At 39.2% G+C, this 12,470-nt stretch overlaps 2 protein-coding genes across 2 annotated transcripts in view; both read left to right on the top strand.

The window, feature by feature from the left end:
• Positions 1-416: 416 nt before the first annotated feature.
• Positions 417-2,169, top strand: LOC148423998 (mid1-interacting protein 1-B-like). Its single transcript, XM_088416009.1, has one exon. The coding sequence runs from the start codon at positions 873-875 to the stop codon at positions 1,362-1,364; it is 492 nt and encodes a 163-aa protein (XP_088272135.1). The 5' UTR covers positions 417-872; the 3' UTR covers positions 1,365-2,169.
• A 5,573-nt stretch (positions 2,170-7,742) lies between these two features.
• Positions 7,743-12,470, top strand: part of LOC148423996 (cyclic AMP receptor 1) — a 112,032-nt gene continuing 107,304 nt past the window's right edge. The window contains exon 1 of the mRNA XM_088415866.1: positions 7,743-7,907. Within this exon, the coding sequence (XP_088271992.1) occupies positions 7,758-7,907 (150 nt within the window). The 5' untranslated portion in view covers positions 7,743-7,757. The remainder of the gene's footprint in view (positions 7,908-12,470) is intronic.

Genomic DNA, 12,470 nt, shown 5'->3' with positions numbered 1-12,470 from the left:
CAAAAATGGATGGATATAAACTGCACGCTCACCAAATAAGACACATTCTTATTTGCTTCGTCAAGCCTCACCCATCTATGAAATGGGGTGAGTTAGCATAACTGCCAATTTCACCATAAGCTCTTTGGGATGTGACAACAGCACGTGAATCGGCATTTTGTTTTAGAATTTTTTTTTTGTAATTACATTACAATGTTTCTTCACTGCGCAAATCATCAACACACGTGTTGCTGCTCAGCGTACGGAAGCGTCCCCGCCACCGCTTCCTTATTGGTCTAGAAATCATTCATCCCGCCTTCTATTGGGAGTCGTGGCGTGTGATTGGCCGCTGAGAATTCGCCAAGCAGGTGGCCTGATGTCTTGGCTCATGAATATTTCAAATCTACGCCCACGCACGCCTGTGTCACGTTGGGAGAATGTAGAGTTGATGCAATGAATGACTTACCGCAGAACACCGGTAACAATTTAAGGTAAAGTAACTTTGCATTAAAGAAGAAAATAATCGATGCGAGCGGGCGCTTTGTTTCACTTATTATTGGATATCCCCGTACTTTTTTGAGTCTCTATCACCTCGGAGCCCCTCCCTTCTGCCGGGTGCTATTCACGGTCACCCGCCTCCGATTACGGCTGGAGAGAAGCCGAAGAACAGGACAAACAGGTCGAGTCAATAAGCGCTTACCCGTCTCTATTTAAAGCCGTTGAGAGTTCTCTATTTAAAGTGAGGCCATCAAGTTGAACGCCCAAACAAGCAGCAGGCGGTAAAGCAAGCAACCGTATCCGGCCGACAGCGTGCCAAAATCGGATTCACAACCCGGAAATTACCCGCCACTTCAAGCCTTGTTGGAAGTACAAGCGAATCCTCGTCCGCCAAAATGATGCGACTACTCCCCGAGACGCCCGCTCAGAAAAACTCCCTCTTCAACGCAATGAACCGGTTCCTCGGGGCCGTGAACAACATGGACCAGACCGTCATGGTGCCCAGCATGCTGCGGGACGTGCCGCTGGGCGACGACCCCGAATTGTGCGGCCACAAGTCGGACGTGGACGACGTGGACATGTACAGCTACTACCAGCTGCTCAAGTCCATCCGGCGGGACATCGAGTGGGGCCTGAGGGTGTCCCCCGTCGTCAAGGAGACGCCGCCGCGGCTCACCCGCGCCAACTCCACCGCCTCCACTGCCTCGTCATCCTCCTTCGCCTCGTCGCTGTCCTCGGCCTCGTCAGAAGAAGACTACGAGGATGAGGACGAGGACCTGCAGAAGCAGTTCCAGTACCACCTGGCAGGGCTGCAGGAGGTTCTGAGCAAGCTCACCACGCAGGCCGACTCTCTCACCAAGCGCTACAAGAAATCGATTGGGCTCTAAAAGCAGACAGTCTTGATGATCGGGGGCCATTTCAAGTCCTTTGAGGGCCACTAAAGTTACGATGGAACAAATGTTTGTTTGCTGTATGATGTATCATGAGCGTTTGTGGGTTCAGTGTTTTGTGGGGCTTTCCTCTGAGGGGTTTAAACTTGCAACGCCTAAAGGCTCATCCGTATTGTTACATTTTAACTTTTAAACTGGCTGAAGTGAAGTTTAAAATGACTAACCCACGAATGGACGATTGAGAAGATGACAGGCTCCCAACTTTTACAAGTGATTTGGGTGTCGGCCTACTGGATGGAGTTGGAAGTGAACGTGACTCGATGCTTTAACACTTCTTTTTGCACTCGAGGGTTTTGACTTATTACTTTGATTCGCAGGTGAAACGTATTTAAAACTTTTATTTAATGTGTAATTTATTACCTCAGGGCATGTGCATGTGTGAATGTTAAGTTGAAATAGCCAGAGAGGAAGTGTGCGGTATGAATCGCCCATTTGAAAATGGTTTATATGCGTATGACCATGCAACTTCCGCACTGATGTCTTAAAACTTAAATAAGGAAGGAGGCAAGTGCCTAATCAACTGCCCATGATTTCCTCATTTTAAACGTTGGTCAATGTGTTGGAATCAGCTGATTGTTCTGCTTTGAGAATAATGACGCCTTCCATGAGATCAACTTGTATGTCAGCATCCTGACTGGATATGTGCCTAAAAAAATGCATTCTTTGCACCTTTTTTTTCTACTGATACTTGATATGTAAAAATAAAGTTTTGTATGAACTAATAAATTCCCTTTGTGATGCATTTTGACTTCATTTTTGCATTTTATGCATGCTACATAGCGACAATGCAAAGTACACAACATATTCAATATTAACACGCGCAATCGGACTTTTTAAGCGTGAATTACTCCAAAAGCTATTAACAAAAAGTATGCGAAGGGTTGGATGTACATTCTTGCAATTGTTAAATTTAGCTTAGAACAGGTTGTTGCAGTGTGGTTATTAGCATGTGGAAAAAAATTTGAAGGAAATGTCAAGTCATTTCTCTTTGCAACAGTACGTTATGTATAGACCCACAATTCCAAACAGGGTATTCTGGTTAATGCATTTTTTTTTTTTTTTTTGCATTTGTTGAAATGAATGAAGCCGCAAAATCAACCTGTTTTGACCCATCTTCCATTTTGCCACTTACTGGTGACTAATTTTGCATTTAAGGAAGCTGGGAAGTCAGATTTATTCCACTCTTGATTGTTCCAGTCCCGACCTCAAAGAGTTTGAGGTGAACGTTAATAACAAAGATGCCTGATGGCGATAAATCGTTTTGTGTTTTGCTCCTCAAAACACTTTTTGACAACCAGCAAAACCTTCCTTATAGTAATAAATCAAATAGAGGCATTAAATACATTTCACAGAATGATTTCATGCAGGGAGATAATGCCATACCGTCATGCAGTCAGCACAAATCACATTGAGTTATGTACTGTTAAGTTGAATGGTTAAATTCATAGATATATAGTTTTATATGCTTATAAATTGTTATTTTACAGTTCAAGGTGTGTGACTCCATGCGGGTCGTCATTGTCAAATGATGTTAGCTTGGTTTTAGCTTGGTCAGTGAAGTTGGGGTTCTTTTTTTTCTCAACTTGGATCTCTCAGTGCACTTTTACCTGACGAATGTCAGAAAACCTTCCTCGAATGCAGCATGAAAGTAACATCTCAGGTAATGACCAATCATAGCCCTTCGTACTTGTATTTGCGTGATTGAGTTTTTTGCAAAGATATTTAAAAAAGGGTGACTAATTCGGATCATCTGGAATTATTCATAACAAATTCAATTGCAAGTCAATCTGGTGACCAGTGGTTACGTTATTACATTAGCTAATGCTAAATGCTATCTTGGATAACTGTTTAACAGAATTAAACAAGTCAGTGCACTCACCATTATATCATCTTTTTTACTGAGATTGGTGTTGGGCCATTGTTATAAAATCAACTGCTCTTGCAACTTGAGTTGGCTGTTATGATTTTGGCTTGTCAAATAAATAACTTGTTTCCACTTACCCCCTACAATGTGCTCACGTACTTGTCATTGCTGTTTGGTGTATTGAATAGATACAAGTTGATGTTTGAGATGTCCTACTGTGTGATATGTCATTGAATGCACCTCCGTTCAACTACACGTACCAGATTCATTTTCTTTTTTTTTCTGTGCAGCTACCATCCGGTGAATGCAAGCTTTAATTAAAAAAAAAAAACTTTGTTTAAAAAAAAGTCCTACAATAGCAGTTTTTTTTCTTTTTTCTTTCTTTTGCAACAACAGCTCGAGTTCATTTTGCCATAAATATCCCAAGTTGCGCACCATCCGTGTTCCACCAAGTTGTTGATTGTGGATATGTCAAAAGACCAAAATTATTAAATATGTCAAATGAAATTAAATGAATCAACTGAAACATCATAACCTTTACATGATCCTCTCTGTTTTTGTAATATTCCTATGTGAGAACAAGTATGGACTCGGACGTTGGTTCAGTCTGCTCGCTTCTTTTATTAAAATTAATGCCGTAAGAACATCTGTTAACACAAGCTGCTGTTAGTTGCAACAGGCACTGACTGATAACAGCCAACTGACATCTGCCCTTTACCTCATCCTGTTACGGTAATTATGATAAGTAAGACTACTACAATATAAAAATGAACATTTGTGAGTCGAAATTCACCATATGTGGCTGACAGATCAATCTTTCTTGAATGATGTCGAATTAAAAAAAAAAAAAAATCTAACCTTACCATTTATAAGTCTCCCCCATACTTTGACTGACTGATAAACACTGATAAACACTTAGCCCAAACAAGTGACCTCTTGACTGGAAAAAAAAAAAAAAGCAACAACAACAAAAAATCTGATATATTGTAAAAAAAAAACTGACCTCATCTCCGTAGAACACAGAAAACCGGCGTCATGAATGATGTCACATAAAATGCCAGATTGTGGTACCAACATCAGCCTAATACATTTGACATTAATTCAGTGAGTGTCAAAGGATTCATTCGGTGCATCATTTGCTTCTTTTTGCGACGCTTATTACAAAAGAGCAGCCTCAGTAAGAGAATAAGTCAAAACGTAAGAGATACTTGTTTTGTCGATTTTGAATTTTACTGAGGCTCACTTTAGACACCTGCCTCTAGAGCACAACTCACATTGCGCGTTTGTCTTTCAATTACTAAATGACTCAGTGGTTTTACATTCAACAGTTCAATTATTTTCAATTGCTCTAGTAATTGTTAAAATGTTATTTGAAGCACGAACACAGGTTTTGGGATGGTGAACCACAAAGTTCAGTTTGAACCACAAACTGATCACTTCAAGCAACGATTTATTTCAAGCTACGATTTATTTCCTATGGGGCAATTTCCTCGGAATAAAACAGAAAGCAGTCGAGAAGTCTTTTGGGATGTCACATTCCAGTTATGCGCGAGACTAAACAGACAAAATAAAAACTTGTTTTTGTTTTTGGGAGCGCTGCGTCGGTTACGTCCCTATTGCTTTGAATTATTAATCACTTGAAATGACAGCCATTCAGCTACTTCTTATCCGCGTCGTTAGCCACTTTGTCGTTCCATTTCTGTCGTCTTTCTAGTGGCAGCGTATGTTTTTATCGCGCTCATTGTGAACACGTCGACAGCCTGAAACGACTGGATCATTACCTCACTCATTTTCATGTCATAATTACACCCATGAAAAGCGCGCCTGGCCGGACGAGTGCATTTTTAAACGTACGCACAATATGGAACGTTAACAGTCATTTTCCACCTCACGCGCCAACAACGCGAACCATCTAAACTGCCACGTTTTGATCGTTCCATTTTGCTGTGATCTATTTAATCCTGGAAGTGTGTGGCTACGTTTGGGAGCAGTCAACCCAAAAACGTTCTACACAGTGATATGTGTTTTGCATCCCTAGTAGTCCAAACACGGTTTTGTAATTAATATTGCATTTGTCTGTTATGAATTAAAATGCAAAATCCAACCGATTTGATATATCGGAGGGTGGCCATTTTGCGGCTTGCCGTCAACTGAAAATGACATCATAATTGCCTTATTATGGCACAGGTTGCAAATGGCTAAACTAAAAAAAAATACTATTATTCAAATAACTATTTGGAGGACTACTTATTTTTACTTATGTCATACTATTGTATAGTATATGAGTCCGCTGTTGGCTACTGTACCCATCTGTGATCATTCTCCGGCATGTGACCATATTTTACCTCTCTCCTCATCAGTTCAATCAGGCCTGTTTAGCCTTCTTGTCTCCCGTCCAATCGACTCCCTGCCATCCCTTGTGTTCACCCAACCTGTGTCTTTGTTGTGTGCCATTAGTCTTGTTGTACCTCGTTAATTGGTTTCTTTCAATCTGTGTCAGATCCTTTTGTTCATCCTGTGAGTTCCGTTGTGCAGATCGCCATTGTCTAATGCTAATCTCTGGAAGCTTTTTATCTGAGGCAGCTTTTTTTAGATACCTTATTTGTAGCGGTGTTTTTTTTTTGTATTAAATAGAGCTTGTCAGCCTCTTAGCCTTGCCTGTAAATTGGAACGACAAATATCCAAGATTGGAGAATTTCTAATTCGATACAAAATTCTCAAAAGAGTACTTAAGTTAGTGCTTCAACTTAAGTTTACAGAGGTTTGAACAAGAAGGATGATAACTCTAGAAAGGCAAATTGAATTTATGATGCTTTAGGCCTTAGGAAAAAAAAAAGATTCAGCTCTGTCCCTCCTACTTAGTAGGGATGTGACGAGATCTCACAAATTTTGAGCACCACAAGGTTTCTCGTTCCTGCACAGCTCGACTCCTAATTTTCTCTCTATTTTTTGACTTTTCGGTTTAGAAGTACTAAGTATTAAGTACACAAGAAAATAGGCTGCTTGTTGAAAAAGCTCTGCATGACAATAAAACACACCACCTACGCTTAAAAATAAACCTTGCCATACCAAATAATGAATGGACACAAATAATCGTTATGCTTTTATTATGAAGTTGTTCCCAGCAGCGCGTGGTGGCTTAACAGCTTGACTCGTTCTACAGTATTACACAAATTATTGCTTCCAAGTTCCGGTTGCCGATAGGAAAAACAAAGCGTTATTCTGAAATGACGTTCAAGTTGCTAAATAAATGACTTCCCTATGCTAACATTGTATTGTACGATGCCTATTGCCAGCGTTTAGTCTGGCGTCTAGAATAAATTGACGCCAGCTAGCCAGCTACTTTTATCAATGATCAATTTAGCTTTATCTGTTTAGGGCAGTTGATGAAAAAGTCAGCTGCATCTAGAAGGTGAGTAGCATAGTTTATTTATTTATTTTAAACACCAGGCAACTATATTTTCTACATATGTATGGTTTAAGAAAGTTAATGTTACTTGAATTGAAAAAAGCTTGAATTTCATGGGAACAGTTTATGTTTTGGGACAGCTCGGTGGTTGAGTGGTTAGCACGTCTGCTTCACCGTTAAGTGACCTGAGTTCAATTCCATCTGACGCTGGCCTTCTGGTGTTTGTATGTTCTCCCTGAGCCCGTGCACCAGCAGGCCTGCGACCCTTGTGGGGATAAGCAGCAATGGAAAATGGATGGACAGTTTAAGTTTTGTACTAAGTCACTTTTTTTTCCGATGGTAGAATTATGTGACATTTTTGGTCTATTTCTTTAGATACCATTAACACATCCATTGAATTGCTATTTCACCTGACCTAAAAAAAAAACCAAAGTGCAGCTGAGCCTGCAACACACCAATAGTCATTCTTGTGTGACTCATCAACTAGCAAACCATTCGTGCAAAAACGTTGAAAAACCATCAGTAGCCCCCCCCCCCCCCCCCCCCCCCCCCCACACACACACACACACACACACACACACACACACAAGGGAGGGAAAACAGCCCTGGTTTAGACATTTTCAACAGACACACCCGATGTGTGACATTCCATTCTCTTCTCTAATTTGCAATGTTTTTCACTCACAGATGCCCCCGTTTTGGACATGCATATTAAAATACATTTGACTTTGAATGAGCTGGCATGTTTTTGAAACGTCGAAGTCTAGAGATAGCGCCATCGTGACTGGATAGGGGAATGCCCAGGGAGAGGTTGCACGGGCCGGCCAACTCTAAATGCCTGGCAAGCGAAAGCATCATGTCATTATTGGAATTGCGTCTATATATAGACAGACTGAGTGTTTCTGCACCTGATGCAAAAAAAAAAAAAAAAAAATCAACACGTCCTGTAAAACAGACAAAAACATCACAGAAACCATAAGTAGAATTTTTTATTCTTTTGCAATTTTATCTTTTTGTCCTTCGCGCTTGCCGTAAACCAGGAAGTAGTGTGTGTGAGATGCACTACCCTAAACCCAAACAAATTGAAGCATATTTTTTTGGGGTCAATAAACGTAAGCAACGCCAATTGGACAATCCAAATATGAAGTCCACCACGAACGACTCCCGCTGCGCATTTTTTAACACGCATTCGGAGGACTATCGATGCGTAAGTAACCCAAGTTGGCACTATTAGCTCTATAGCAAATGCAGCTACAACATTGGCTTCATTACTCAATGTTTAATAACAACAGTATTATTCATATGGGGGTTGCTTTTGTGAGTCGAGTTCACACATAAAGATCAGCACTATGTGTTAAGATCATGCAAAGTAACCTTGGTATTGCAAAAATACCTGCACGCTATCACTAGCTCCTAACTGTGGATTTAAAAACACACACCCTCACAATATTACCCAAGAAACGCTCATCGTAGCTGGTTTAAAGTGCGTAGACTCGAAACTACACTAACTTTCCACACTTGCACTAATAGTTTACCAGCGAACTCGTTCGCAGAAGGCGAACAAATCAGTCTGTAAAGGCTCATGTTAATTGATTCCAGATGAAAAAGCAGGTGAAACTCGTTTCAACTTCAAAACACCTTTTGCACTTTCAACATTGTGAATACAGTATTGTATAGAGTGACGACTGTTTCTGGATTCAAAGACAAAACAAAAACTGCAATCAACAGCAGAGTATTCGTCTACCTCAGGCTTTTTCATGAATATATTTTTTCATATTTGGTCAGAGGTAGCACGGTGGACTATTTAGCACTTACAATACCTCAAAGTTCCAAGGTACAGCTTTTGAATATTGGCTGCAGCCTTCCTTTGTGGGGTTTTCATGGATTTTCTCATGAGACTACCACAGCTTCCTCTCACATTCCAAAAACATGCATTGTTGTTCATCAACACTCACAATTGCATTTATATGTCAGGAATGGTTGTTTTTGTATATCATTGGCATTGGGCTGAAACCACTTACATCACACTTGTATATTTGATCACACTGTTAAATTCATTACATTTTCATAAATCTATACTGTTGGTCAATCCACATATGTGAGTTTTGCTTTTACAAATTACTGACCAAACTTGAGTGTGATTTTGGAACTCCTCTTTGAGGATGTGCTTTGCGAGTGGTTTGCAGCCAATCCACCGTTTATCCTGTCTCTTGCCTAAAGTCAGCTGGAATCGGTTCTAGTTTCCTGCAATGCTAATGATGAATTGTATGGAAATAAATCACATAAATGGAACATTCCAAGGTAAACAACAGTTCTGACATCAGAGTGTTCAAATCTACGATCTGGTCTTCCTTTTTGGAGTTTCCATGTTCACTGGGTGCTTGTGTGTGTTTTCACTTGGTACTCAGCCTTTCTTCTATGTTTCAAAAACTTGAATGTTAGGTTCATTGAAGACTAGATTTCATTGACGTGTGACTGTGAATAGTAGTTTATATATAGATACCCTGTTATTTGTGGGGTACCTGTTGCAGAAATACGCTGGGATTGGCTTCAGTGTATAGCTGATACAGTTGGGTATTGACTAGGATTGCCAGAATTGATTTAGATGGTTCCGGTTTGATTCCCTGATTTTTTTTTTTTAATTCATTTTAAGATTTCATACAGTACTAATTTTACTTTCATATGAAATCAGAAAAATCAATGCTGCAAAGAGTAGAAACAGTTTGTGCGTAAATGTTTAGTGCTGGGTATTGTGTCTTAAACGTGTGTTGCAATATATTGTGATACTGCAAAGGCATATTGTATTTATTCTTTTTCAGAAGCCACACGGCATTGACATCTATGAGCACACATTAAACATAAAAAATAAATAAATAAATAATTTACACCCTGAACCGGTTCCCAGCCAATCACAAATATGAATAGCCACTTACACTCACAAACACACTTAAGGACAATTTTGAGTATCCATGCATGTTTTTGGAATATAGGAGAAAACCGGAGTATGTGGAGAAAATACGCAGGCACCGGGAGAAAATGCAAACTTCACATAGGAAGGCCAGAGTCAAAGGTGAACCTGTGACCTCTCGACTGTGAGGCGGATGAGCAAACCAGTCTGCCACCTTGTCACAAACTGTGACTGTATTATAAAACAAACAAACAGACAAACAAACAAAAACCATAGCTACGGTATGGTACAGCTTAATTTGTAACTAATAAAGACAACATTTTTACCTTTACAACTGCTTCAAACAAATCAGGTATATAAAAGTAAAAAAGTTAAAATAATTGGCAAATAATGACCATTTGCTCGATTATTACTGACCGATTTTTGAAGGGCCAGCTGATCAATCGGTTGGGCACTACTTTATGGTGCACGGCACCTACCTCATTTGGAATATGCCCTGACAGTTTACACAATTTTAGTTGCTGCTATTTTGGTCGGGAACAAATCAAAAGGGCGGACCAGTTAACTCTTGTCTGTGTGTTAATAATAGCATTTTTGAACCAAGATAATTACAGTTACTACCCATTTGAGGTGTCGACTTGACTGAGTCATTTATTTGTCCAAAGTGATTAACAGCAGCTAATTGGGATGTGGCATCTATTTATTAGAGCGGAAATACTGTCATTTTGGGCCAATGGCGGTCTTATTTCCTTTTTGCCTGCCATGGTGTTGTTAGATCAAATGATAGGAGTTGTGTGAGAAAAGGCCAAAGCCCCAATGCAGTAGCACGGGTGATCATTCTGATAGTCATTCTTTTAAAATGCAAAACCACCGCCGGTGCCTTTCATTTCCGGCCAGGTGTGTATGTTTTTTCATTCTCGTCATTCTTGCGCTCGCATGTCAAACATACTTGTCTGTCTCTGCTGGTAGTTATCAGATCAGTTTCGGTCTCCTTCTAATGACATGTTAAAAGAAGCTACCCGAGCATGTAAAGGTTACACTCAAGTTTGTGTTTAGTTTGTTGTAAAAGTGAGTGAATCCTGTGATTCATTTTATTGTGCATTCTCCTCTTGTGGTTAAACTCCCTTCCTAATTGGCCAGATCAATTGCAGGCTGATAGCATGTCACGACCTTGTTCAGTTTTATGCCTTGTTCAAATAGGTCACGTAAGCATGTAAACGTGTCCCTGACAAACTCTGCTTGAATGTAATGGCATTTGTTGTTTCCTTTCTAGCAGCTGCGGACAAACAACTTCTTCTTTTGATCATATCAGTTTCAGGTGGCTAGTATCTCAGCATTCTTGACAAAAATAGGGTCAGACAATTTTTGTTTTTTAAGTGTGTGAATCCTGTGACTCGTTTGATTTTTCTCACAGTTTACTTGAGTTTTATGACATGCTGAAATAGGTCACAAAAGCTTGTAGATGGTGGTGATGTTAAATGCTTTTGCTTGAATGGATTGTCCTTTATTTTATCACGCATCCTCTAGTTGTCATCAACAAAGAACTTTTTTTAGTTAATTTACACGTGGGTAGTAGTCACAGCCCTCTTGAATTTTTGAAGAAAATCAGTACAAAGGCTGAGGGAAAAATAGTCAACCGAGTCAGGTTCTCAACCTAAAAAAAATCAGTCGATCAAAAATATGATCGCCTAAGCTCAGCTGGAAGTGTTTGTTGACCTTAAATGGTAATCACTAATGCATTAATGCTAATTGCTTATGCTACCTGCTTAGCATAAGCAAATTTTGACTGAAGATTATAAGCAATTTGTAGCTCTATCCACTCAATAGTGGATAGTTTTATCCATTCACAATAACAAAGAATGAGTCATTGTATCCATTCCAACTCATGTTCAACCACAGTAGATTATTAAAAAAAAAAAATCAGTGTTTTTAAGTAATGTGGGGGGTGGGGGGTGGGCATTTATTGGATGGAATAATCGATAGGAAAATCGATTTTAAAAAGATTTGATAGGTACAGCCCTAACAGTATGGCCGATCATGACGCTTCAAACATTGGCCAAATGGCTGATATTTTCCAATTATTTTAACTTTTTAGCTTTATATATCCTGTGTATTTACAACTGTTGTAAAGGTAAAAATGCTGTAATTATTTGTTACTCATACGTACATACTATGCTTGTAATCTAACCATTTATAACAGTTGCAAACAAGTAGCCCTGGTGTCATTATTGATTACACAAATCTGTACCAAACATATCCTTCGCATAACTGTCATTCAAAACAAAGACATTTTTAATTTTTACAATCAATGAGCAGGTGAGCAATTCAAGGAAGATGTGCAAAGGACTGACTTGGATTTCGCTAGTTTACTCACAACCTATAGTCGGCACAGTTTGTTTAAAAAAAAAAAAAATCATAAAATACATAGTGCAGCATAAATGCATGAAAACCTAAATGTGATACATATGACACCCATTCATATTTGTACTATAAACACATGAAAAAAGAAAAAGGCTGTCTCTAACGATTATTTCAATTGTCGATTAATCAGCGATTATATTTGCGATTAGTCTACTAATCACAATTATTTTGATTTATTGCTTGAAATTAGCTAATGCTCTAAGGCAGATTCATATAGCCTCATGAGCCCTTTACCTCACCTCAAAGACAATACAGTTTATTTAGATACACACACATAACTCCAGAACTTGTGTCATATTATTTATCACGCAGAAATAAAGTACAAAATTAAACACATTAAATACGTCAACGTTAATTTGTGCTGTAGAATATTTACAACATTCAAGTAGAACAAGAAACAAAAATGTATTCCAGTAGTATGATAAAGTTTAAGGATGTGTA

Source organism: Hippichthys cyanospilos, chromosome 5 (assembly GCF_059441005.1).
Source record: "Hippichthys cyanospilos isolate Australia breed blue-spotted pipefish chromosome 5, RoL_Hcya_1.0, whole genome shotgun sequence".
NCBI classification, from domain to species: domain Eukaryota; kingdom Metazoa; phylum Chordata; class Actinopteri; order Syngnathiformes; family Syngnathidae; genus Hippichthys; species Hippichthys cyanospilos.
Note: the sequence above shows the minus strand (reverse complement) of the source record. Positions and strands in the feature narration are given on the sequence as shown.